Here is a 25,616-nt window from a genome sequence, read left to right as displayed (position 1 = left end):
AATTAGTTCGAAGATAACAATGGCGTTAGGGGCTCTGATGAAAGCAAAATGTATGAAAATAGGGAAATCAACAAGAACAGTTACAGAAGTTGAAAGATGGTGGCGAACAGTATCGCTAAAAGTAGACTAAACCATTGTACAAATCTTCTTGTCGGGTCTTTTCAACGAAGTTCGGACAGCAGCAATAAATTGATTCATTTACCTTTCATTGACATAAATACATACTAGTACAAAAGTACAAACAAAATAGCAGTTAGCACTTTATAGAAATTTTTTAATTAGCAGATTTTTTTGTAACAGTCCTTACAGAGCATTTTCTATGATTTGTATGCCGATGTTATTATTTACAATTTCCTCGACATTCATTTTTTAAGTTATTTTAATGTAAGCAGGTTTTGTGTTTGCATTCCTTTCATTCTCCATTTAACTTACACGTACATACATATTTTATGTTAAAATCGTTATTTTAAAATATTTAACATACATATTATTAACATATGTACATATTTAATTTTGTTGGCACTCTTCAATTTTACTTATAACGGTATCGCTTGACGGAATTCTTTTAAAATACAAATTCTGTTTGTCACATTTAAGTACATATTTTTATTTCAGAGATTTGTACTTTAAAAGAAGTCGTCAAAGGTCTTCGATTATGTTTGGTATTGCAACATCGGCGCCGATAAATTGGGATGGTGAGAACTGTTCATACGCAACGCAGATAGGCTTTTGTTATACCATTCATCTTCCGGTGACATTCCTATTAGGGATAGAAAAAAAACGTCGTTTAATAAATAAGTTCAGTCAGATGCATATAAATAATAAGAATGACAATAATAGTATATTCTTCTTTTCTATATATTTAAAAGTGAATCTTTGTAATTGCTAGCCCATATCTTCGAAAAAGCAACACGAAATAAGGTCAAATATAACTAGAGGACCCGACAGACTTTTGGTTTACTTACATTTAACAGATGAGCTTGCTTCCCCTATTCACTCTCTATTACATTTTCTTCTACTAAGTAAGAAGATATAGCTTATTTTATTTGTCCACGACCCTTTCATAAATCTTTTATGTAAAAGTGTGCATGGTCCTTAAACGATTTCTTTAGTTTTTCTTCATAGGTTTAACGGGTTTTTATTTATCCCACAGCATGATTAGAAAAGTATTATATCTGAAATGAACTGTACAATTGAAACTCACGCTGAGTATATAATGTTCGGTTACACCCGAACTTATACATCCTTACTTTTTATTATTATTCTCGTCCATCCCCTACTCCAATTATCACCCTCCCACTCCCAAACACATTCCCAGTCCCAGTCAACCCCTTTCACTTCGATTCCCTCATTTATGGAACCTCTATTCCAAATATTAAATACCTACATCACATGACCGACCGGTGTCAATGGTTTTGATTCTATAAGCTATTGTGTAATACATGAAACTAACGCAGGTGCAATTATTAAAATAGTTTTCATTTTTAATATATAAGGGACATATTGATAATTGAGAATTTATCCTGTTCCATAGTATTCCTCCCTCCTACTCTCTCAGTAAACAGAGACAGTAGCTTCGGGTCTATGAAATAACTTCCACGAAATAAGTCCCACTTTTAAAAGCGAAATAAGTCCCACCAAAAATTGCTTAAAAAAATGAAATAACTCCCACGAAATAAGTCCCACTTTTGAAAACGAAATAAGTCCCACCAAAATGAAATGATTTAAAAATTTACTTGAAATGAAATAACTCCCACTCAAAATGAAATAACTCCCCCTTGAATAATATATTTCTTAAATGAAATAAGCCCCACTTTCATAAACGAAATAAGTCCCACTTTTTCACTGTTTAATGCGATTTCAAATAAGAAGTATTTGGCTCTTCGAAAAAAAACATACGTCGAATAATATGAATAATCAAAGCAGAGAAATAATAAAGAAAAATCGTATGCAAGCTTGCAGAAGGCTTCTTAATGGAATGGATATTACGAATTTTTATAGAGTTCCAGAATTTATTATTAATTCTTTTTTCGGTCAAGGAACGTATAGAGAACGCCTACTAGTAACAACGTTTGGATTCGTAAATGGATTAAGTACAGATCAATTGTTCTTATTATTAAGATGGAAACCGTTTCGGAAGGACCATCAGATTAAAATTATCGACCTTTATAAATAGCTTGAAGATCCAGTGCATGGTAGACGGTATTATAGTTTTAACGTGGCATTGGGATTAGTTGTATTTTGTAATGGTGATATTAGAAAACATGGAACACGAATTCCAAATTCCTACTAAAAATATAATAAAACACATACATACGTAATTCATCAACAATTTTTTTTAATATTGTTTTTCCAGTAGTTAAGTTCGGTACCAATTTGTACACATTTCTTTAAAGTTTTTTTATTATAGTAAGTATAAAGTAGTTTATAACAAAAAAAGGAGAGCCATGAGAGATAAGGACAAAAAATTATGGTTGTCCCTTTTACGAAATGTCCAATATATAACTTTTTGCATAAGAACAAAATGAGAAATAAAGCCATAATGGCCTTATATTTCACGGCTCTATCGCACCCCTCCATAAAAAATTCATTTATTTATCAGATAAATATTTGAAGGGTTTCATGAACTTCTGCACGACAGTATGGACATACTAGTTTACTGGTTTGATCAATTTTGTGAGTTTGCATTGTAAGACAGCATTCACTGCAAATTTTCAAGTGCTTACAAGGAAAAAATAAGATATTTGGCTGTTTTATGAAACAAACCACACACATATTATTATTAATTGTATTCTTGTTGGTTTCAATATGGTTTAACGACTCGTCTTCAATGTCCTCTTCCAAATATGATAATTCTTCAAAAAGATCTTCATCAGGCTCCATTTGTACAATTAAATTATTTTTTGATAACACCAGTTGGTGAAGGAATTTTGAAGGAGTTATAGTACCTTGTAAGAGATCATACTTTAATTTCGAAATCATATCTGCTTTCAAAACACAGGACTTTTTAATACGCTTTTTTCCCACACTACCATTGGTATTCAGCAATAGTTCAAATTTTCTTACTTTTTCAAATTCTTGCATCTGTAAAAATGCTACAAATTTGAAAAAAGTAGCCTTCTTTGGAATGCTTTTTCCTATGACGCCATTGTAAGCTTCTATTGCAGACGTAGTGCGGATTTCAGAATCGAAAACTGAAAAGTTATGTGGACCGATATGTAATAATGAAATCATAACATCTTTTTGTAAATATTCTGTAAAAGGGAATATTGTACCTTTTGCATCCATTGATTCTCAAAATATTTTATAAATGATTTGAATCTATCTAAAGCGTTCAATTTTCCTAAATCTTCGGTTAGTAGTTGGAAGCTATCCGAAATGTGCATTCCAGGTAATAATGGAAGAGATAGAAATTTGTGATAAATTCTAGACGCTTCTTTATTTTGCCGAATATATTGAGCGAGTCTTTTGTCCTTCATGGTTATGAATCGACGCAATGCCTGGCAATAATGGAACCAGCAACCAAACATTTTTGAATCAGGGAAACTTTTTTCAATTGCGCTTCTCAATCCTGTTTCATAATCTGTTATAAAAGTTGCTTGTGACAAATCAATAATGCTCCTTTGTATATAACTAAATAAATGCTGATATGCTTTTAGAGACTTTTTGGTCATCAGTACGAAAAGAAAGGGGAATACCTAAAATAAAAAAAATAATAAATATATACATATGTATACATAATATAAATCATATATAGTTATGAATGAAATTAATTACCGAACCAAAGTATTCACAATGTAAAATTAATAGTTGTTTAAAGCTTCCTAGAGGAAGTACAGAAAAATTACCATCAATTAAAATGTTTCTTTTCGAATTAACAGGAATGCATTCTTTCATCAGTTCAACAGTTCTTTCGGAACAAAAAACGCAATATGCAAAGTCTTCTTCTTGGTATCATATGTTGAAAAACTGCAATTGTTTATTTCCATTTAATAATTTATCATAACTGCTGCGTCTTGGAAAACTTCCTGCACTTCTGCCGGTGTTTTGGGAGAATTTTTAAAATTTTTATTCGCAATATACTGCAAACTCCGCTGTATTTTATTAAAGACAATATTTTTGCTTTCGTTTTGATTTCTGCAAAGAATTTATTAAGTACTTAATAAATAATAATTATCGTGTGGGTGGTACTTACTCCATGCTAGTATTCACAAAAATATTGCGAATACTTCCAGCGCAATTGTTTTCAGTTGGCTTTTTATTAAGACGTGCGCATTTTGGTTTTACATTATTTAAAAATTTTAGTTCTTTGTACAGAGCCTCTTGATTATCGTGATTGTGCGCTTTATAATTTTTTGCTTTAATGCACTCGCTGCCAAATAACATTATTCGTGATGGACAATCCTTTACATAACAAACATAAAAATGTTTTTCTAATTTAGTGCACTTTTTAATATATAATTGTTTCTCAAAAAAAATGTAAAGAAGCTTGCTGTTACTCCTCTTCCCTGCAATTATTTCGTATGTCACACTCATGTTCACTATTGAAATTCGCAAACTTAACTAATCAATATAATGATAAGGTCTTGTAAACTAGCACACTTAACAACAAATTTGAAACAATACCATTCATTTCGTAAAGAGCAAGAAATAACGGAACTTTTCGAAAGCATATTCTACAATACAATAAATTTTTTTTAAAAAGCAACAAAAAGAACATTATGAAATTCAATTAGAAACAACGTGAAGAGCAACAAATAACGGCATTTAGGGGTATGAAATAACACCCACTTTACAAAACGAATTTATTCCCATTCAAAACGAAATAAGTCCCACTTATAAAAACGCGTAACGAAATAACTCCCACGAAATAAGTCCTACTTTTAAAAACGAAATAATTCCCACTTTCAAAATAGCAATTTTTGGTGGGACTTATTTCGTTTTTAAAAGTGGGACTTATTTCGTGGGAGTTATTTCATAGACCCGTAGCTTCTGGCAAAGAAAAATTTGGTATCTTCTTGCCTCTCACCCCTCCCCTCCATGTCTTTTCACGGTATCTTCCCCATTTCACTTGATCGATATTTCTCTCTTCTACTTCCATTGTCCTTCCCTTCCTAATCTTCTCTCTATTTTTCTTCATCTTCTTCTCTTCTCTTGTTTTCTATGCTTTACGACTTCCTCTCCTACTTGCTCCTTTTTAGGGGGTTAAGATACTTGGCTTGGATATCATACGTGGTTCCAGGCTCTGGATCAGGGACTGGTATCAGTCTTAGACCGGCCATAGTGACGAATTGTCACACGTGATTGGTTGTCACGTCCTGCACGAGGTGCCCCTGCTTCTACTGATAATGGCGGATCTAGAGAGGACAACTCGATAAAACCCGCACCCCTGAGTCTTTGTGCCGAGCTCAGGGGAGGGAGGACCCTGTTAAGGGTCAAGATCGGTACTCAATGGTGACGAACCGGATTGTTAGGGACTTGATTTTGACTATGGATAGGAATTGATGACTTTGGGCTGGTAGGTGCAGTATTCTGCCACCTTAGTAGGTCGGGGTGAAACCCTATCGAAATGGCTGGTAGGCTAATGCTGCACCTGCCCACGTCCCGTTAAAACCGTGGCGGGCCTCAAGGTACGTTCCGGCTCCGTCGCCGTTAAGTTGGTGGTGTAGGTGCGGTTGAAGATTTTCCCGCTTTGCGTCCGGTCTGGCTCTGAACGCATTACTCATAAGGTAATGCGTCAACCCTCGCGTGGCCTCCCTGCGCAGCATAGATAACCACGGGACCGTTGAAGGGCGACTACACAATCGGCTCCGGATAGCGGCCTTGAGGGGGGACTTCTTAGAATGGACACGAAGACGAAGAAAAAGGAGGGTAGGAGTGACGGCGAAAGTCGTCATGGTGCGGGGGACGCGACAGGTGCGGAGAGTGCTCCGAAGCAGGTCGCCGCCAGCCGGGAAAGCTCCCGGCGGGTCAAAAGGGCTGATCAGACGGATCAGCGCAGGGGTTTGGTTTCAAACCCCGTAGGTACGGGTAGTTCGGTTAGTGGAGGGGTGTCGAAACCGACACCCAATGTAGGCCCATATGGGGCTGTGACAGGGAAAGGCAGAGGTCCGACGAATGCAACGGAGCAGCCCAGTACTAGTAAGGAAGCCCTGTCGCGAGGAGCTTTCCCAACGGGAGCCCTGGGGTCGAAGCCTGCCGGGAAAGGTAGGCGATCGACGCCGCGTAGGAAAGCTCTGGGTGATCGGCGCTTAGCTGAGAAGATCTTGGAGCGCTACGGCGGAAGGGATGCAGCTCAGATGTCTGAGAAGCATTCCCGGACGCTGGAGTGGGCCAGGAGCGTCGTAGCTTGCGACGACCACACACCGGTGTCGAACGATGCGGGTGAGCAGCAGGGTTTGGGGGCTATGATGCGGCAAAGGTCGGATGAGCGGAATGCCTCAACGACAAAAAGGGCCCGAGGAGGTGGGGACGCAATTTCGTTTAGCGAAATCGCTAAACGTGCAGGCTCCATCACCCTCGGGGTCCTGGATAGGAGTAGGGAGGATGGTGCCATCTCCCGAGAGGAGTGGCCGTGGGTCGCCAGCGCCATATCAGCGGCCTATATGACCGCTGTTATGGAGAGCCCAGGTACGCGGCCATGCTTCGAATACTCGGGGTGGTATCATGGTTTTAGACTGATTACTTGTGCTGACGAGCGGTCGGCCTGTATCTTTAAGAAAATAATTTCTTTGGTAGGGGAGGTCTGGAGGGGGGCCAGACTCGAGGCCGTGGAACGGAGGGATCTCCCCCTTCGACCGAGGGCTCGGGTGTGGTTGCCTGCCGGGCCATCTCAGCCGGAGAAAATACTCGAACTAATGCGTTACTGCAACCCGAACCTTCCGACGCATAACTGGAGGGTCCTCAGAGTAGAGGAGGCTGTTGGGCCACGTCGGCAAGTGCTGATTCTGCTAAACGCAGAGTCCACCGGTCCTCTCTCTGACACGAGGGGAGTTATCTCCTATGGCCTCGAGCGTGTGGTTCTTAAAATCTACCACGCCGATTCCAGGGGGGATGGTTCCTCTCCCACAGAGACTGTTCGGGAGGTGGAGGCGTCCGCAGGGGAGCCAGTACCCATGGTTGTGGATGCTGACTCCGCTAATTTGGACAGCGAAAGCACTGTTGACGTCCCGTCAATAGCGGGATCTGTCATCAGTGCTAGTCGTCTGGATGATAGGGCCGAGGAGGAGCTCCTGGCCTCCGAGGGCGAATCATCGATGGCGGGATCCGTCATCAGTGTAAGTCGTCTGTTGGGGGAGGAGGAGGACCTCCTAGTCTCCGAGGGCGAAGCCGCCAAGGATGGGGTGCAGAAGAAGAAGAGTAGTGTTGATGGAAATCTGTCAAATCAATCTTCAGCATTCTAAGGCGGCTTCCGCAAACTTGTTGCTCTGTCTTGAGAAAGGCGGAGTGGATATTGTCCTTGTCCAGGAGCCGTGGCTGAGTAGTAACGGCGGAAAAATTTCTGGATTAAGGACGGGAAAATTCAACACCTTGGTGCATGGGGAGGCAGGTAGGCCTAGATCCTGTGTGCTTATTAAAAAGGAATTTAAAGCTTTTATTCTCTCTAATTTCAGCAATGCTGACGTAACCACGGTCTGCCTCGAGCGAGGCAGTAGCGAATTGTGGGTGGTCTCAGCGTATATGCCCCATGGGGACGTAACGGGACCACCGCCTGTGATACTGGGCGAAATCACCGCTGAAGCAAGGCGGAGAGGTGTTGGCGTAATCATAGGTGCCGATGCTAATGCACACCATAGCATATGGGGGAGCTCGGATACGAACACCAGAGGTGAGTCTTTATTTACTTTTATTGTAGATGAGGGACTTTGTATATGTAATAGGGGGAATGACCCGACTTTTATTACTGCGGTAAGGGAGGAGGTCTTGGACCTCACCCTGGTTAGCAGAGAACTGGAAGATCGGATATCTGGATGGAGGGTTCTCAACGAGCACTCTTTCTCTGATCACCGATATATTCAGTTCTCGGTGAATGAAGAACGTCCCGGTAAAATATCTTTTAGGAACCCTAAAAGTACCAACTGGGACTTGTATTGTAGGAAGTTGGGAGAGCTATTGCCTGAGGCGCCTATCGCTGGTTCGGACCTGTCCGAATCTGAAATAGACGATCTGGTGGAAAACTTCACCTTGGCAGGCAATAGCGCCTTTCAACAGTCCTGCCCACTGAAAACTTACAGGGGGAAGGGCAAGCCGCCCTGGTGGTCTGATTCCCTTGACGACCTAAGAGCGTCCAGTAGGCGGCTCTTTAATAGAGCCAGGAGGAGTAGACTACCCTCGGACTGGGAGCTCTATAAGGTGAGTCTGGGGATTTATAAATATGAAATAAGGTTAGCCAAGCGGGATTCATGGCGAAGCTTCTGTGAAAACGTGGAGGGCTGCAATGAATCCGCGAGGCTTAGAAAAATACTCTCTAGGAATCCCGCCCCTCGGGGGTATCTGAGAGATGATGGTGGGGACTGGTCGATGAGTAGCGAGGAGTCCCTGAGACTTTTACTGGACAATCATTTTCCCGATGTCCCAGTTGCGCAGGGATCTTCGCTTGCGTGGTCGGCGGTTGCTGGCCATGCAGAAATGCCTGCCATCCCACTACGGGAAAGTCAAATATCCTGGGCTATAAATTCGTTCAAGCCCTATAAGTCACCCGGTCCGGATGGCATCATTCCTGCGCAACTTCAAAGGTCTTTAGGGATTTCCTGCCGCTGGTTGGCCATCATCTACACTAACTGCCTCAGGCTTAACTATATCCCTAGGTCGTGGCACACGGTTAGGGTCATCTTCATTCCGAAGGCCGGCAGGGGCTCTCATGTAACACCTAAGGATTTCAGGCCAATCAGTCTCTCGTCGTTTCTTCTTAAGACGCTTGAGCGGCTGATTGACCTGTACCTACGAGAAAGGATACCTGGGGGGTTACTGTCGGCTTCACAGCATGCGTACTGCAAAGGCAGATCGACGGAAACGGCTCTCCATTCGATTGTAAAGCAAATAGAGGGGTCTCTAGAACATAAAGAATATGCTCTGGGTGCCTTTCTAGACATCGAGGGGGCTTTTAACAATGTTCTACCGGGGGCAATCGAAAGAGCTCTGGTGGGTTTAGGAGTCGAAGCGGCTCTGGTTGAATTTATTAGCAAACTTCTATGCGGCAGAATTGTCGCAGCGGAGTGGGGAGGAGCCATAATAAGGAGGAAGGTGTGCAGGGGCACGCCACAGGGAGGTGTCCTATCTCCTCTGCTCTGGGTTGTGGTAGTCAACGAGCTTCTTGTGGAGCTGGAAGCCAATGGCTGTCGGGTGGTTGCCTATGCAGATGACCTCGCTATCCTAGTCAGGGGCAAATTTCTGGGCACCCTGCGCGATGTTCTGCAGGGATACCTGGATACTGTGGCTAGGTGGGCTGAATCATGTGGAGTGGCGGTCAACCCGGGAAAAACAGAATTGGTTCTTTTTACAAGGAGATATAAGATACCCGACTTCAGAACTCCTTCGATTGGAGGGGTACCGTTGGTACTTACTGACAGGGTTAAATATTTGGGAATTGTTCTGGACAAGAAGCTGTCCTGGAGGCCCAATGTGGAAGATAGGGCCAGGAAGGCCGCGGTTGCCTTGTACTGCTGCAGGGGGGCTATCGGAAAGAGATGGGGGCTCTCGCCAGGAGTAGTACACTGGCTTTATGAGATGGTTGTCAAACCGATTCTGCTATATGGGGTGCTGGTCTGGTGGAAAGCACTGGACACGGCGAGCACCTCCAAAATGCTAGTGTCAGTGCAACGGACGGCGCTTATCGGCATCAGTGGCGCTATGAGAACAACACCTACCTTGGCACTGAATGTCATGCTGAATATACATCCAGTAGATATTGCGGGAAAGGCAGCCGCGGCCCGGTCGTTGGTCAGGCTTCGTGATATGGGTTATATGCTTTCTGATTTCGGACACTCTAGCCTTCTTACTAGTTTCGACTTTATCCCGGACAGGACGGACTATTGCATGCCGGTGGCCGCTCCCTATACAACCTTCACCCCAGTCATTCCCCCGAGGGAGGAGTGGAGAAGAGGAATTATCTGGGGCATGGGACCGGTTAACTTGTTCACGGATGGGTCGAAGTTGGACGGAAAGGTTGGCGGGGGGGGTCTTTTGTCAAGAGCTAAATGTAAGCCGCAAGTTTAAGTTGGCTGATCACTGCAGTGTATTCCAAGCGGAAGTTGCTGCGATTAAGGATGCGGTGGATGAAATGCTATCCAGCGCTACTACGGTTAGGGAATTTAACATCTACTCTGATAGCCAAGCGGCTATAAAGGCCTTGAGCTCAACTACAGTGCGATCGAGGGTGGTCTGGGAGTGCCTGACCACACTTGCGATTGCATCGAATTATTTTACAATTAAGATTATCTGGGTCCCGGGCCATAGTGATATTCCGGGTAACTGTCAAGCGGATCTCTTAGCCCGAATCGGTACAACTGAACCGGATGAAGATGGCTGTAGGGATTTCGGGATTCCGCTAGCCACCTGTGGATTGCTCTTCCATAGCTGGGCCTCGAGTCAGCTCAGCAAACGTTGGGCGGACACTACGTCTTGTAGGATATCAAGATCTTTCTGGCCGAAAGTGGATGGCAGGAGGTCTGCTGAAATAATTGGGTTCACTAAGGCTCACCTATCAATGGTCATTGGGGTTTTGACAGGGCACTGTCCCATGGGTATCCATGCGGTACGTCTCAATATATTGGAAACTCCATCCTGCTGCAGCTGTATGGAGGATGATGAGGTGGAATCACCAAATCACTTTATGCTTGACTGCCCAGCTTTTGCCAGAACTAGGCGAAAGTATTTTGGTCGTGACTCACTTGGATCTCCCGAGGAGCTATCCAAGGTTGAGATCGGGATCATTCGGAACTTTATCGTTGCTACCCAACGATTCTCTAAGTAGTTATATCTACGTCACCGTTAGTTTAGTTTATTATATGTGGTATCACAACGGACCGTCATGTTGTCCAAGTGAGCTTCCTCTCATCAGGGAAGCTACCACCCAACCTGACCTGACCTGACCTGCTCCTTTTTAAGATCCAATCCCTATTTCCACTTTTTATCCTCTCCTTCACCCTCTCTTAATTTTTCTTCCTCTCCCCTCTAGGTATTTACGGACTTTTAGTTACCTGATAGCCTTTGAAAAAATGTTGATATCGAAACCTGTAGAACAATGCAAATCTGATGACTTCTGAACCGGCACGTCTAAGAACTGTCCGGATCATAGCCACTTGAAAACGAATTGAGAAGTAACACACTGGTGACAATTGCCACCGCTAATGATATCGCCGTGTAAAATTAGACAGTTGCACCCATTGGTGTTGAGCGAGAACTATTATTATCACCAAATGTTATAGCTCAACTCTAGTGTTGAGCAATAAGCTTCTGCATTCCTAATATTTGAATTTGCGAATGGCAAACATATGAAATTCGTAACATCTCTAGCACATGTGTAGTAGCCATAAAATGCAATCATAAAAGTAATTTTCTTATTTCCATAATCCATTAAATTAGGTGCCAAAACGCTAAGGACTTGAATTTTCTTATCGCTTCTCCAATCTAAGAAGATTTTCATAAATATACATATTTCATTCAATAAACTTCTGCAACTTCTCAAGCTCAGGAATTTCAATTTAAGAAACGGAAGTGTAGGTCATATGAAATAATTTTTTTTGCACATTGCATGTGAATATGAATTTTATGAACATAACTGCGTAATATCCTGTATGTGACTTCTTGGTTTTCTTTTAAGCTCAGTGTAAGATTCGCTAAACTATAAATTATGAAATTACATACAATTTACGTATATGTACAATGGAGATCAAGCCCAGCAAAAAATGGCATAAGCCGTTGTAAACAATAAGGAATACTGATTTCAGACCTGATAGAGAAATCTTATAATAAGATAAATATAGTATTGTACGCTACAAATATGCCTTATAAGGAAAAAAAAAACTAGGTAATTAAATGCGGCAAATAGCGTTTAAATTGGGAAAAATTGGGATTGCTTTTGCGCCATAGAAATCCTTCCCTCAATCTAAACATGCGATTTTCTAAAAAACTATATTTTTTTCTTTGGTTATAGGAAACACTTTCTTAAGAATAGATAAATTTGTATTAAAAGAATAAAATTAAATGTGCAACTGTCATGGCAGTAGATTTCGAGTCGTGGTCTTCAACTTCACAGTCGCTTGCTCTAAAAATTATCAAAACACTTACAAGGGAAAACTGTTATCTCTTCTGGACGGTAATTTTTAAGTTTTTGCGCATTATAATATTTAAAAATCAATCTCAGGATAAAAGAAGATCAAAAAATAAAGAAAGTAAAATATTGAAATTTGTTTTTGTTTATGAACAAATAAATATGTATGTGTGCAGTTGAGAAACTTAAAATTTTTTTCCTTGTGGAAAAACGTCAATAATGTCAGATTTGATAATACTTTGTACCTGTTTTTATCATGGTTGTAGCCACTGAGCTACATATATCGTACATACAAATCTTGTGAGAAATATTCAATCAAGTTTTATTGATGAAAAAATGAAAAAAAAAAATGTTATGTGTATAAATAGGCTATTTCTGACCACAAAGCACGTATTCCATATTCGTTATAGAGATTCCATATATAAGGAAATTGAGGTGAGTGTTAGTACGATTGAAAGTAGGAGTGAGAGTGGGAGTGAAAGTGGAAGCGATAGTTGGAGTTGGGATGGGCTCGGGAGCGGGGGGAGGATAAATGGACTATTGGATCGACAAGAACAAGAAGAAAAATAATAGGATAGAGAATGAGAAGGGAAAGCAAGGCTCATTTTCGAAATTTAGGCAAGAAAAAAGTAGAAAATAATGTGCCGGGTATTATAGCACATACATATACAAATTGTAACGAATTTTGGGGAACTCCGATTATTATGCACCTTCTGTCAACGTTCGAATCGCTGAACTGTCGAATATATAACTACAATGGCAAAATAGTCTTTATTTCCAACTACTTCACAATTACAATTATCGTGTACTTCACTATAAGCGTGTCTAAATCAAACTGAACGATCATCGCTTGCACCGCGCTGTTTTTATACTCTCAGTTAGCCTCGTTCACCTATTTCTCCTAAAGCTACACTTTTAATGTACATGCCTTCTGGAACAGTTGTATCTCATACTTGGTAAATCAGCTAAATACATGTTTATCTTTAGTTAATGTTTTTCTTCTAGCTATATGCGTGTGTATGTGTGAGTAACAGCTTCTGCTCTGAGCTAATGAGAACGATATGTGTGATTGTTTTTCTTAATTCTTCGCTCTTATCTGCTGACTACATATGTGTTAAATAATCTCTTCGCTTCAAGCTGCTGGTTATGTATGTGAAATATTCTTCATTGCCTTCTATGTATGTATGTTCAAAGTGAACTTAATAAATTCTTTGATTATTATGCTATGAACAGTCTTTATATAAATATTAACAAGTGTTTCAAAGTGACTTACTCTAAAATGGCCAAACCTTTAGATACTTGCTACTGTTTGGCAGACTCGTGCCTTTCTGAGGTTAATGAAATTAAAGATCTAGGAGTGTATTTTGATAGTAAACTAAATTTCACTACACATTTAAACTATATAATTACTAATTCTTTTGGATCACTTGCCTTCTTGAAACACCACTTTTCTAATTTTACAGACCCATATACCTATAAGATTTTGTATTCGGCCTTTGTCCGTTCCAAACTGGAATACGCATCTGTCATTTGGGGACCATACCATTCAGTCCATATAAATCGTCTGGAGAAAGTCCAAAAGTGCTTTGTTCTTTTTGCTTTGCGTTCTCTTAACTTTACTGAACCGATTCCGTCGTACGCTGCTCGTTGTCGATTAATTAGTTTGGTATCGTTACCCGATAGGAGAACGCTGTTATCGGTTACATTTATTATTGACCTTGTCTCTGGTAGAATATATTGTCCTTCCTTACCTCAGCTAGTTAACTTTAATGTGCCCTGCAGAAATTCACGGAATTTTGTTGTTTTTCGTGTTGGAGTTAACAGAACAGTCTATGGCGCTAACGCTCCCTTGAATAAAACTATGTCTGATTACAACTATTTCACAAATCGGTTATACAGTTCAAATTAAAAGCCTATTTTTAAGTAATACTTAATTTACATTAGTTGTACTATGTTCTTAAGTGTCTGCCCTATATTAGACATACAAGTAAATAAATAAATGGCTTACTGTCGTTGTGTTTATTTACTAACAACTTAGTCATGTTAGAAATAGTAATATTCGCCACAATGTGTACAGTTACAAACATACAGTGGCGGCCACATAAATATAAACCTTTTATTTTTAGACAGCATACAAAATTGCCTTTAACTTTAACTGTTTTGTTAATTTTCAATTAAGATATGATGCTTTCTCTTTCCTATTTCATAGTACAGTTTTGGTATTCATTGAATTGGTGTGCATTTTTTTTAAGAATTGAACTTGAATTCTTGGAAATCGGAAAGAGAAAGCATTATATTTGAATTAAAAATTAAAACAACAATTAAAGTAAAAAACAGTTGTGAGTACTCTCTAAAAAAGTGTTCACCGCTTTCTTGTAACTTTTAGTTTTGCGTTAAACTGGTAAGGTAAACCGCAGTTTCTCATCATGACATCTTTGATTCGCAAAGTAGCTGTAAGTCAACTAATTCGCTTTCTCTAGTTAAGTTCCCAAATAAAAAAACGTTTAAAAGTATCTAATAGCAAAGCAGGAAAAAAATGTGAACTTACCCATTGAATCTTGTCGGACACCCACTGAACCCATATTCGTACCATGCGTCATCGAAAACGGTTGCGTCATACCGGGATAAGAGGAAGCACTCATTTGAAATAGATCCTGCAAATATATATTTTAATGTTTTAGTAACTTTATTTGCAAGTTAATATTAATAGTAGAAGTAGTAATAAATACGCCGCGATTAACTCCGAGGGAAATTAAGCCCAGCTTATCACAAATTTTTTGAATTGCTACTTTTCTGTGGTATATATGAACTTAAGTATCACATCCAGTTTATGAGTTTGTTGTTATTATAAAAAATAGCATTGCCATTATTATATTATTAGTATATAAGCTCATATTGTATACAGTATCAGCCATTTTCCGGTTTCCGAATTCGAGAAAATTAAAAATAATTCAGATTACAAGAAAAAGAATGTTGCTGTGAAGCATGTAGAAAATTACAAAGACGTTTACCAAATTTGTTCACCATAGGTCAATCTTCTTCGAGTTGTGGCTCCCGAAACCTTATATTAAAAGTTGCAAATTTTTCGTATTTGTTCTTAAAAATGTCAATAAAAGCCAAAAAGCATTGATAAAAAGTTATTGTTCGCATAGACAATGCCTATAAATTCGTCTACGACCCTTTTAAGAATCTTTGCCTATAAAATTCGTCTACGTTCCTTTAGAAAATCTGTTATATAAAAGTGGGCGTAGTCCTTAACAGATTTTAAAAATTTTTCTCAGACACATTTTCTGTTATGAGGATAATTTGATTTGCGAATGTGATGAAAACTTAAGCCATTTTTAAGTTATAATCATTAGACGTGTGGGTGTCCCTTACGAAAATGGCCAACAAAAATTTAATTAGGAATCGACTTATTACTTCATATATGAAATTTGGTTGTTGCAGGGAGGCAGAGCTGTAAGAATTAACAATCACTTTGATTTACAATCAACAACTGCCTTGTTCATGTGGTTGCTTTCTTTGTGGTTGTAAAATTTTAAATCTACAATCAATTTACAATCAAATAATCAAATTCTGCATTCAAATTTATTTGCTGTTTTGTTATTTTAAAGACCACAATCCATAATTTGGAATTAGCGAGTGCAATCGACTTGATTGTAAGCACTTCGTTTGCAATCAACCTGATTGCAATCAACATAGAGATGCAATCCAATAATATGACTGCTATCATGCACAGTTAACACAATAACAGCAACATGATAATTTGGAACCTCGATATATCATCTGGTCTTCTGTTAGATTGCACATTAATGCATATGTACAACGCAAGTTTGAAATTAAACATTTTGCTTTGTTGATTTTCCGACAGGGTATATTATTGATTATTGTATATTCAAACGATTTCCCAAGAGCAAAAAATTACACTGAAGATACCTGTTTGTCTCTAAACCGAAACTAGAAGGAATGGCGGAAAACCGGGCTTTCTTCAATGACATAATCCTAAGCATCATACACCTAAGTAAAAAACTTGGGATTATATTATCGTCACCGCAGTGAGCGTAAAAAACATATTTCCAAACATTAATGTAACAAAATTTGACTGTATAACTTTAGTACTTTATTCCGATAATATTTTCTGTTGCTTTATTGTACAACGTTAAATAAAAACTTTAAATAATTGTCAATATTTATGAATTAAGATGTATTTTATAAATTAATTAAAAGTTTCAAAACTAAACCCGAAATATTTTCAACATAAATATGAATGACTATTTGTATTTCAATGGCAGGTGCAAATTTTCACTTTTTTATAAACCGTTAATATGTAGATATTTATTGTGAAAATTAGGTTAGGTTAGGTTGAACCAGAACTTGTTTGACGACCAAACGAAGAAACCATCAGGTGCCAGGACTTATGTTATAGAATCACTCCGTCCTCTTGGCAAATACTACAAGTTTTCTAGGACCCAGCTTAACTGATCCCTCCAGATCTGGAAACTCTGCAGCCCCTCAAAAGCTGGACCCGCATACGTATGGGTTTGACGATTGCCGTAAATAGCCAATGAAAGAGTTTGGGTGACATACAGTGCCGTGGAGGCTTTCTTTGCTCACTCTTCCACATGGAGTTTCCACAACAACTTACTATCTCGTATAACTATCAGATGCTCTATTTTTTTGGTAAGGTTACCCCTCCAAGCTTAGGCTTAGTTCTATTAGGGACTTTTTATTTCCTAGTGAATAATACAATATTGGGTTTTCCACATTGACGGTTAACCCGACTCCAGATGCCCACGCATGTACATTCCGAAGTTTTTTTTTTTAATAAACAAATCACCGTTCTGCAAGTGGGCATTAGACCACGTTTACCCACGCATTTATCTTCTAGATCTTAAACTCAGAATGTACTTCAACTTGGTAACTTGTATAACTCAAACAATAAATAGTATCGGTCTCCAACCGCAAAAAGAAGATGCCTCCGCGTTTTAAATCAAATGTAGTAAAGTGCAAATAAAACTCGGGTATTCCATCTTATGTGTTTTTCTGTTCTTTGTGGAAACAGGCATTCGATTTGCAGCCTTATCCCTTTTATGGGTTAGAGCTCAATAAGTTCATATACATACCTGTGGATATCGATTAATAGAATTATGATGTGGATAGGGTTGATAACCACGTGATACGCTATATCCTTGAATATTTCTCATCATACCATTACATGAAGGGATCACAGATGGCGCTAGTGCTTTTTGAAGTTGTTTTTCTTGTTTTCGATATTTAGCGCGTCTATTTTGAAACCAGACCTGGAAAAGTTGCAATGTTATACGTTATTTATTTATAGTTGTATAATAAATAAAAATGTTTTTTGATCGAACTATGCGAATTATTTGTTTCATAACTTTTTGAAAATATGCTAGAACACAGATTTTAGGCGCTTGCTGTAGGCAATTAAAAACTAAATATATGCTTAAAAATATCAACTAACGGTCCTTAAAATCCCAAAATATGCTTTTATGTTGCGCAACTAAATGCCAATTTGGAACAAGTAAATGTGTCTAAGTTCGGGTGTAACCGAACATTATATACTCAGCGTGAGCTTCAATTGTACATTTCTTTTCATACAAATTACTTTTCTACCGTACCCTCCACAAAAAGGAACCCGGTTCCCCAAAACCCGTCTGCGGAATCTGAACCGCCAGCTAGTAGATTGATTACTGTACCAATTAAAAAGTCAATTTTCGTGTCCAGATTCGATAGAGACACTACAGAAGAGGACCTGAAGTCATACATCATAAGTAAACTTAAATCTGAAAATGTGACTATTCGTAAATTTAATTTTAATTATCCTAGAGACATTTCGTCATTTAGGATTGACGTATCAGCGCAACATTTTGAAACAATTTTGAATAATTCATTTTGGCCTTCCGGAGCCTTTTTGCGTGAATTCGAGCATAGACGCAACGTTAATATTCGTAATCTTGCTACCGTTCCTCATAACCATAATGTTGCAAAACTAAATATTAAACCTGTCCTTAATATATTTTATCAAAATGTAAGATGCCTAAACACAAAACTAACCGAACTATTATTGAGATCATTTAACTCTAATTACAATATCATCGCTTTTATTGAAACTTGGTTAAAGCCTCATATTTTTAATTCGGAGATTCTTTGCAATGATTACCAAATATATAGAAATGACTGCTTGAACAGAGTTGGAGGTGGAGTTTTGTTCGCGGTACATTCTTCTATACCTTCCGCTGAGGTAAATTTACCTGTTATTGAAGCTACGGAATTTAAGTGCGTTAGAACCCAGCTGGGAATAGGTTTTACCTATATTGCCATTTGCTATATCCCACCATCTTCAGATCCCTCGGTGTATATGAACCATATTTCGTTCCTGAAAGATATCAGTTCAATGTTGAAGCCTATTCACTCGGTAATTGTCTTGGGTGACTTTAATCTTCCGCACGTATCATGTAACACATCCGACTATGGTATTGTACCGGTTTCTTCAAAATTTTCCAGCATCGACTTTTTAGCTGAAATAACTGAACTTTGCCTAAGACAGATAAATATAGTTCCAAACATGTTCGGGAGGGTATTTGATCTGGTATTTGTTGATGATACATCAAAATCCATTCTTAGGAGGGGTGAACCTCTTACTGTACCTGAGGACCCTTATCATCCTTCGCTGGAAATAGTTTAGGAATTGGAACAAAGTTCTCGGAGTTGCACTACCACAGAAAACGACTCTAGTTTTAGATTCGAATTCGCGAAGGCTAATTTTAATAAACTCAACCAAATTTTATCTACAATAGTTTGGCCCAAATACGGTGCAGATATTGACAAAAACGTTTCTGACTTCAACGCCATCATTCACGCTATTCTGGAAAGACATGTACCTAAGCGTAAACATGTAGTCCAAACATGGTACACCAAAGATCTGAAATCTTTAAAAATCAAAAAATCGCGGTCCTTCAAGCTGAACAAGAAGACGGGTTCACACTCCGACTACTTGAAGTACTCTATATTGTGTTATAAATATTTTGAATTAAATAAAAAGTGTTACAATACCTATCTCTGTGCGATGAAAAAGAAAATAACTTGCAATCCGAAAGCTTTCTATGATTTCGTGAACTGTAAACGTGGGGTTAAAGGCTTTCCTTCTGATATGAAATACCGTGATGATTTCTCTAGCGACGATCAAGATATTGCCAACTTCTTTGCACAATTTTTCAATTCCAACTATTCCGCTGAATTAATTTCTCTGTCTAGTGAATACCCGTATCAACTTAACTCACATAACGCAATTAATATTCCATAAATATCTCCAGAAGAGGTTTTTACATATTTAATTTCTTTGAAGGAATCTTATAAATATGGTCCTGACCTAATTCCCACAAGTTATCTCAAAAAATGCGCAGAACACATTTATCTGTCTCTAACTGATTTATTCAACATGTCGCTAAAACATGGAGTTTTTCCTTCTGCTTGGAAGGAATCTTTTCTAATACCCCTCCACAAAAACGGAGTAGGTCATGTGTAGAAAATTATCGAGGAATTGCAAAATTGTCTGCCATCCCAAATGTATTTGAAGCCATTGTTACCAATCAGCTAACATTTTCCATTTCTGCATTGATTGCAGACTCTCAACATGGATTCTGTAAAGGCAAATCTACCATTACCAACCTAATTGAATTCACAACTCATGTTTCTAATGGATTTAGAGAAAATCTTCATACCAATGTTATTTACACTGATTTCAGTAAAGCATTTGACAAATTTCCCATTCATTGCTTATCCACAAGCTGGATCGACTTGGCTTCCAACCTGGTCTCACTCAGTGGATATCTTCGTATCTCTGCGGTAGAACGCAACAAGTAATTTTTAAAACTACTCTTTCAGATGTCATTAATGTTCCCTCTGGCGTCCCACAGGGCAGTCATCTCGGTCCAATTCTGTTCTTGCTACTTATTAATGATATCTGTACCACAATAAAATATTCCAAAATTTTAATGTATGCTGATGATGTAGAACTTTTTAGGTCTTATGCGTCTATTGAAGAACGTCCCTTGCTTCAAGCGGATTTAAACTGCTTAGTTGCTTGGTGCAACGCGAATTCAATGCCGCTGAACATCAATAAATGTAAGTTCATGTGCCTCTCTCGGAGATCTTTGCCAGCAGCCTCTTACGTAATTGATAATTTTTGTCTTGTATCAGTAAATTATTTTGTTGAATTGGGAGTCACGATGGATGCTAAACTTAGTTTCGACCTTCATATTATGACTACTGCCAATAAGGCTAGAGGTGTTCCATCATTCGTGAAGAGATGGTCTAAAGAATTTAGTGATCCTTATGTAACCAAAGCCCTTTTTACCACATTAGTTAGACCGATACTAGAATATGGATCAGTAGTCTGGAATCCGCGATATCAAGTTCATGCAGATTGGTTTGAGTCAATACAGAAACAATTTTTACTTTTTTCTTTAAGGAATTTTCATTGGGACTCTGCATATAATCTTCCACCTTATACTAGTCGGTTAAAGCTTATCAATCTTCCAACTCTCGCTAGTCGTAGAGAAATGCTAGGCGTATTATCCATGGCTAAACTACTGAATGGACTGATTTCTAGCCCCTTTCTTTTGAACGAAGTAAACTTCAATGACCCATCACGAGTGTCAAGACATTACAAACCTCTTCTTTTGAGGCAGTGCAGAACTAATTTCGAATTAAATGAAACTTTTCGGTGTTTGTGTCATGATTTTAACTCTCATTCGAATTCATTTGATATAACGGATTCACTTTTTACTATAAGGAAAACTGTCCTATCCTATCTTAACTCGTAACAAAAAAAAAATAAAAATAAAAATCTTTATATGCTAAATCGTTAACTTATTTAACAATTTATTATATTGTAACGAATTTACTTGCAAATCCTCTTATTTGCAATCCTCTGCTAAGTTCGAATCACTAAACTGTTGAATAAATAACTCCAATATTGAATGATGGAAAAATGGCCTTTATTAAGTACTTCACAATAACACTCAAACTGTGCAACGAATAGCTTAATAACCAAACTGATATCTTAAAGGAAACTGACTTTCAAAATAATAGTGCTATTGCTCGCTAGATATCGTCTTACTCGTAACTGCTTGACAATTCAAATCAAACTGAATTACTTCTTACTCGCTGGCGCCGCTTTTATAGTTTACGCTGCATACTTCTAGGCTCTTCGATTTCCAGAAGTTACTAGTTGTTTCGGCTACAAAATCGCCAGCCACAACTACGTGCACAAATTATTGCTCTCTCTTGTGACAACTCAGATAAGGTATATGCATGTGTTTGTAGTGTACAGTCTCCCTCACACACATAAGCGTATAAGTAAATTCATCTGTGTGTGACATCTCATCTCTCGCTGCCTTGTATGTAAATGTTGCTCGTCGGAATGTGTACATATGTGTAGACGCAATTATTGATTCGTTTATGTAGATACATAATGATTGAATTATTGATGTGCATTCACGTCACTGCTTAGATCGGCTTAGAGCTGGCAGCACTCCTTAGTTTTGCTAATATTCGTAACACTGCCCTCCACCTAAGTCTGATCGTCCCGATCAGACAAATCTCTCGATCTAAACGCTGCTAATCTCTCCAAATGAACCACTTTCATTTTGGTTCGTGGTTTGGTAGTGGTTTGTATGCGGTACACTACATCGTTGATCCGTTTTACAACTTTGTATGGGCCTTCCCAGTTACACTGCAATTTCGGGGACAAACCTTTTTTTCGTTGTGGGTTGTATAGCAGCACCAAATCTCCTTCCTGAAACCCTTCCGAATTAATTGCTTTATCGTACCTCGCTTTCATCTTGTCACTCATAATCTTTGCTCGTTGCCTTACCAGATCGTGTATCTCTCTCAGCTCTTCTTCTAAGACATCAGTGGATTTCTTGACATTCCTCTCCGCATCGGCATCTATCCCATACTTCAAATCAGCTGGCAGTCGAAGGTCATTGCCAAAAATTACCTTTGCGGGAGTTTGGCCCGTTGTGTCATGTACTGCCGATCGGTAGGCCATCAAGAATAATGATATGTGTGTATCCCAGTCCTTATGGTACTTGTCGACTACTTTCCTTAAATGCTCCTCCAATGTTCTATTGAAACGTTCCACCATACCATCGGACTGAGGATGCAATGCAGTTGTCCGTGTTTTTCGAATGCCCAACTTCTTGCACAGTTCTTGGAACACAGCTGATTCAAAATTCCTGCCTTGGTCAGAATGTAACTCCATTGGTACACCATACCTTGCAACCCATTCGTTTTTAACCACTTCTGCTACTGTTTCTGCTTCTTGGTTTGGGATTGGGTATACCTCTGGCCATTTACTGAAATAATCCATAACCACCAGTACGTATTTGTTTCCGCGGTTGCTAGTAGGAAATGGACCTGCGACATCCATGGCGATCCTTTCAAATGGTGCACCTGAAATATACTGCTTCATCTGGCCACGACTTCGGGTTTTGGGCCCTTTCGCTCTGTTGCATACCTCGCAATTGGCAATCCACTCGGTGACCGACTGACCGCAACCAACCCAATAGAATCTCTGCTTAATTTTCTCGAGTGTCTTCGTGATTCCAAGATGGCCTCCACTTGGACCATTGTGCAACTCGCTGAGCACGTCAGGAATCCTCTTTCTGGGAACAACTATAAGTTTCTTCTTGCACTGACCATCCTCACTCTCCCATACTCGATGCAAGCAACCGGATATCAATTCCAAACTGTTCCACTGTGCCCAATATGACTTCGCAATGGGACTCTCTGCTGACATATCCTCTCTGCTTGGTCTTTCGTTTCGTTCGAGCCCTTGCATAACATGTGACAGATCTGTATCTTCTAGCTGACACTTTCTTAGTTGTTCCTTGTCCCATTCATCCGTACACGTTATAGTCATTAGCCGGACATCTATAATGTCTTCTTTAGCCTCGGCCTTTGAACAGTGCTTGCATTCCAAACTACATGGCCTTCGTGACATTGCATCGGTATTTCCATGGGTACTACCTTTTCGATGCTCAATGGAAAAGTCATAGCTTTGAAGTCGCTCGATCCACCGTGGCAATTGTCCTTCCGGATTACGGAACTGCAGAAGCCATTTCAATGCTGCGTGATCTGTCCTGACATGGAATCGCTGGCCGTAGAGGTATTTGTGAAAATGTTTAATGCACTCTACCAATGCCAACACCTCTCTCCGCGTAACACAGTAGTTCCTCTCTGGTTTTCCAATCGAACGGCTGTAATATGCAACTACCTTCTCCTGTCCATCGACCAGTTGTGATAAAACGCCTCCTATAGCATATCCACTTGCATCTGTATCTAGAATAAATGTTGCTCCTGGAATCGGATATGCTAACATTGGGGCAGTGCACAAACGCTCCTTCAATGTTTGGAAAGCCACTTCTTGCTCCTTCTTCCATTCAAAAGCTTTGTTTTTTCTTGTAAGCTCATGGAGGCTATGGGCTACGCTGGAAAAATTTGGTACAAATCGGCGGTAATATGTGCACAGCCCAAGAAAACTTCTCAATTCATGTAGATTCTGTGATCTTGGCCAATCCTGTACAGCCTCTATTTTTTCGTTCGCAGTGCAGATGCCCTCTGTCGTTACCTTGTGACCCAAATAATTGACTTCCTTTTTAAACAGCGCACACTTTTTGGGACTTAACTTCAAACCAGCGCCAGCTATTCTCTGGAAAACTTCCTCCAAGTTCTTAAGATGTTCATCAAAGTTCTTGCCCAATACGATGATGTCGTCCAGGTACACCAAGCATGTTTTCCAATGTAGTCCTTTCAGTACCTGGTCCATGAGTCTCTCAAAAGTAGCTGGTGCATTACAAAGTCCAAAAGGCATCACTGTAAATTGCCAAAGACCATCACCGACACTGAAGGCTGTTTTCTCTTTATCTTCCTCCTTCACCTCCACTTGCCAGTAGCCGCTTTTCAAGTCCAGCGTGGAAAACCATTTCGTACCAGATAGCGAGTCCAGAGTGTCGTCAATTCTTGGCAATGGGTAGCTATCCTTTTTCGTTACGTCATTCAACTTCCGGTAGTCCACGCAAAACCCCATTTTTCCATCCTTCTTTTTTACAAGTACTACCGGTGAGCTCCATGGACTAGCTGATGGTTCGATGACGCCGCTGTCGTTCATTTCTTGAATGATTTGACTCACAACTTCCCGCTTCGCCAGTGGAACACTACGTGGAGCTTGACGGATCGGTCTCGCATCTCCAGTGTCAATTTGATGTTTCACAACATTGGTGCGGCCTGGTTTGGAACCATCCTGGTCAAATATGTTCGCGTATTTTATGAGCAGTTGTTTTGCCTTACTCTGATAGGCTTCCTCTAGCCTATGCGTCCATGCCGTGATATCATTTGAAAGATCAGTATTACTAGATGAAACGTGTTCCTGGAGCTGTTCACAGTTAATAACTACTTCGGCCTCTTGGCATCTTCCCAAAATAGCTCCTTTGGTCAAATTGAATGGTGACTTGAACTCATTTAGTACTCTTACCGGAATACGTCCATCTTGTTTTGTCATAGCCAGGGTTTTTCCTACAAGTATGTTCAGTGCTGATTTATTTGCTGCTTCGACAACCCACAATTTGTTTGTCCCACAATTTGTTTGTCCCACAATCTCCATCAACCTTTGCCCAGATGACTGCTTCTGATTTTGGTGGTATTTGCTGACTCTCTTCCACCAGCACTCGTTTACTACTGTAGCCTCTCTCGTAGCCGAAATTAAGTGGCACATCCATGTTCTTATATCGCATCGTCTTGCTTTGCATATCGATTTTGATGCCTTGGTTGATTAAGAAGTCCACTCCAATTATGATTTCATCAACAATATCTGCCACTATAAAATTGTGTAGTACCGTGACGTTCCCGATTGCTACTTCACATTCTACTTCTCCAATTACCTGGGTGTCTTCTCCAGTGGCTGTACGCAATATTGCTCCATGCAATAGTCTTATCTTCTTGTTGACTAAATCCGCTCGAATGATGGAATGAGATGCACCCGTATCTACAGTCAGTAAACGTTCCTTTCCATCCACATTTCCTCCGACAGTAAGATTGCTCGACCTTCTTCCAATTTGTGAGATAGAGATTATGGGGCATTCAATTGAGGGAGTCAGCTGTCGCCCCTTGCTGCTGACTCGCTTTAGTTTAACGATTGATTTGTCTTGGAGATTTGCTCATCTCCTTCTGCTCTGCGTTTACGACCACCCACATTGTTGGAACTGTTAGGGTTGGTGTTGCAATAACGCGCAATATGCCCTGGCTTTCCACACTTAAAGCA

General features: G+C 39.6%; 1 protein-coding gene across 1 annotated transcript in view; it reads right to left on the bottom strand.

Moving 5' to 3' along the window:
• Window positions 1-253: 253 nt before the first annotated feature.
• Window positions 254-25,616, bottom strand: part of LOC137250240 (homeobox protein unc-42) — a 147,204-nt gene continuing 121,841 nt past the window's right edge. Inside the window, exons 4-6 of the mRNA XM_067782691.1 lie at window positions 17,395-17,571; window positions 14,820-14,925; window positions 254-760 (exon numbers count right to left, since the gene is read on the bottom strand). Coding sequence (XP_067638792.1) covers window positions 654-760; window positions 14,820-14,925; window positions 17,395-17,571 — 390 coding nt within the window. The 3' untranslated portion in view covers window positions 254-653. The remainder of the gene's footprint in view (window positions 761-14,819; window positions 14,926-17,394; window positions 17,572-25,616) is intronic.

Source organism: Eurosta solidaginis, chromosome 4 (genome assembly GCF_040869045.1).
Source record: "Eurosta solidaginis isolate ZX-2024a chromosome 4, ASM4086904v1, whole genome shotgun sequence".
Taxonomy (NCBI): Eukaryota; Metazoa; Arthropoda; class Insecta; order Diptera; family Tephritidae; genus Eurosta; species Eurosta solidaginis.
The sequence above is the reverse complement of the archived record's forward strand: the minus strand, read 5'-3'. Positions and strand labels throughout refer to the sequence as shown.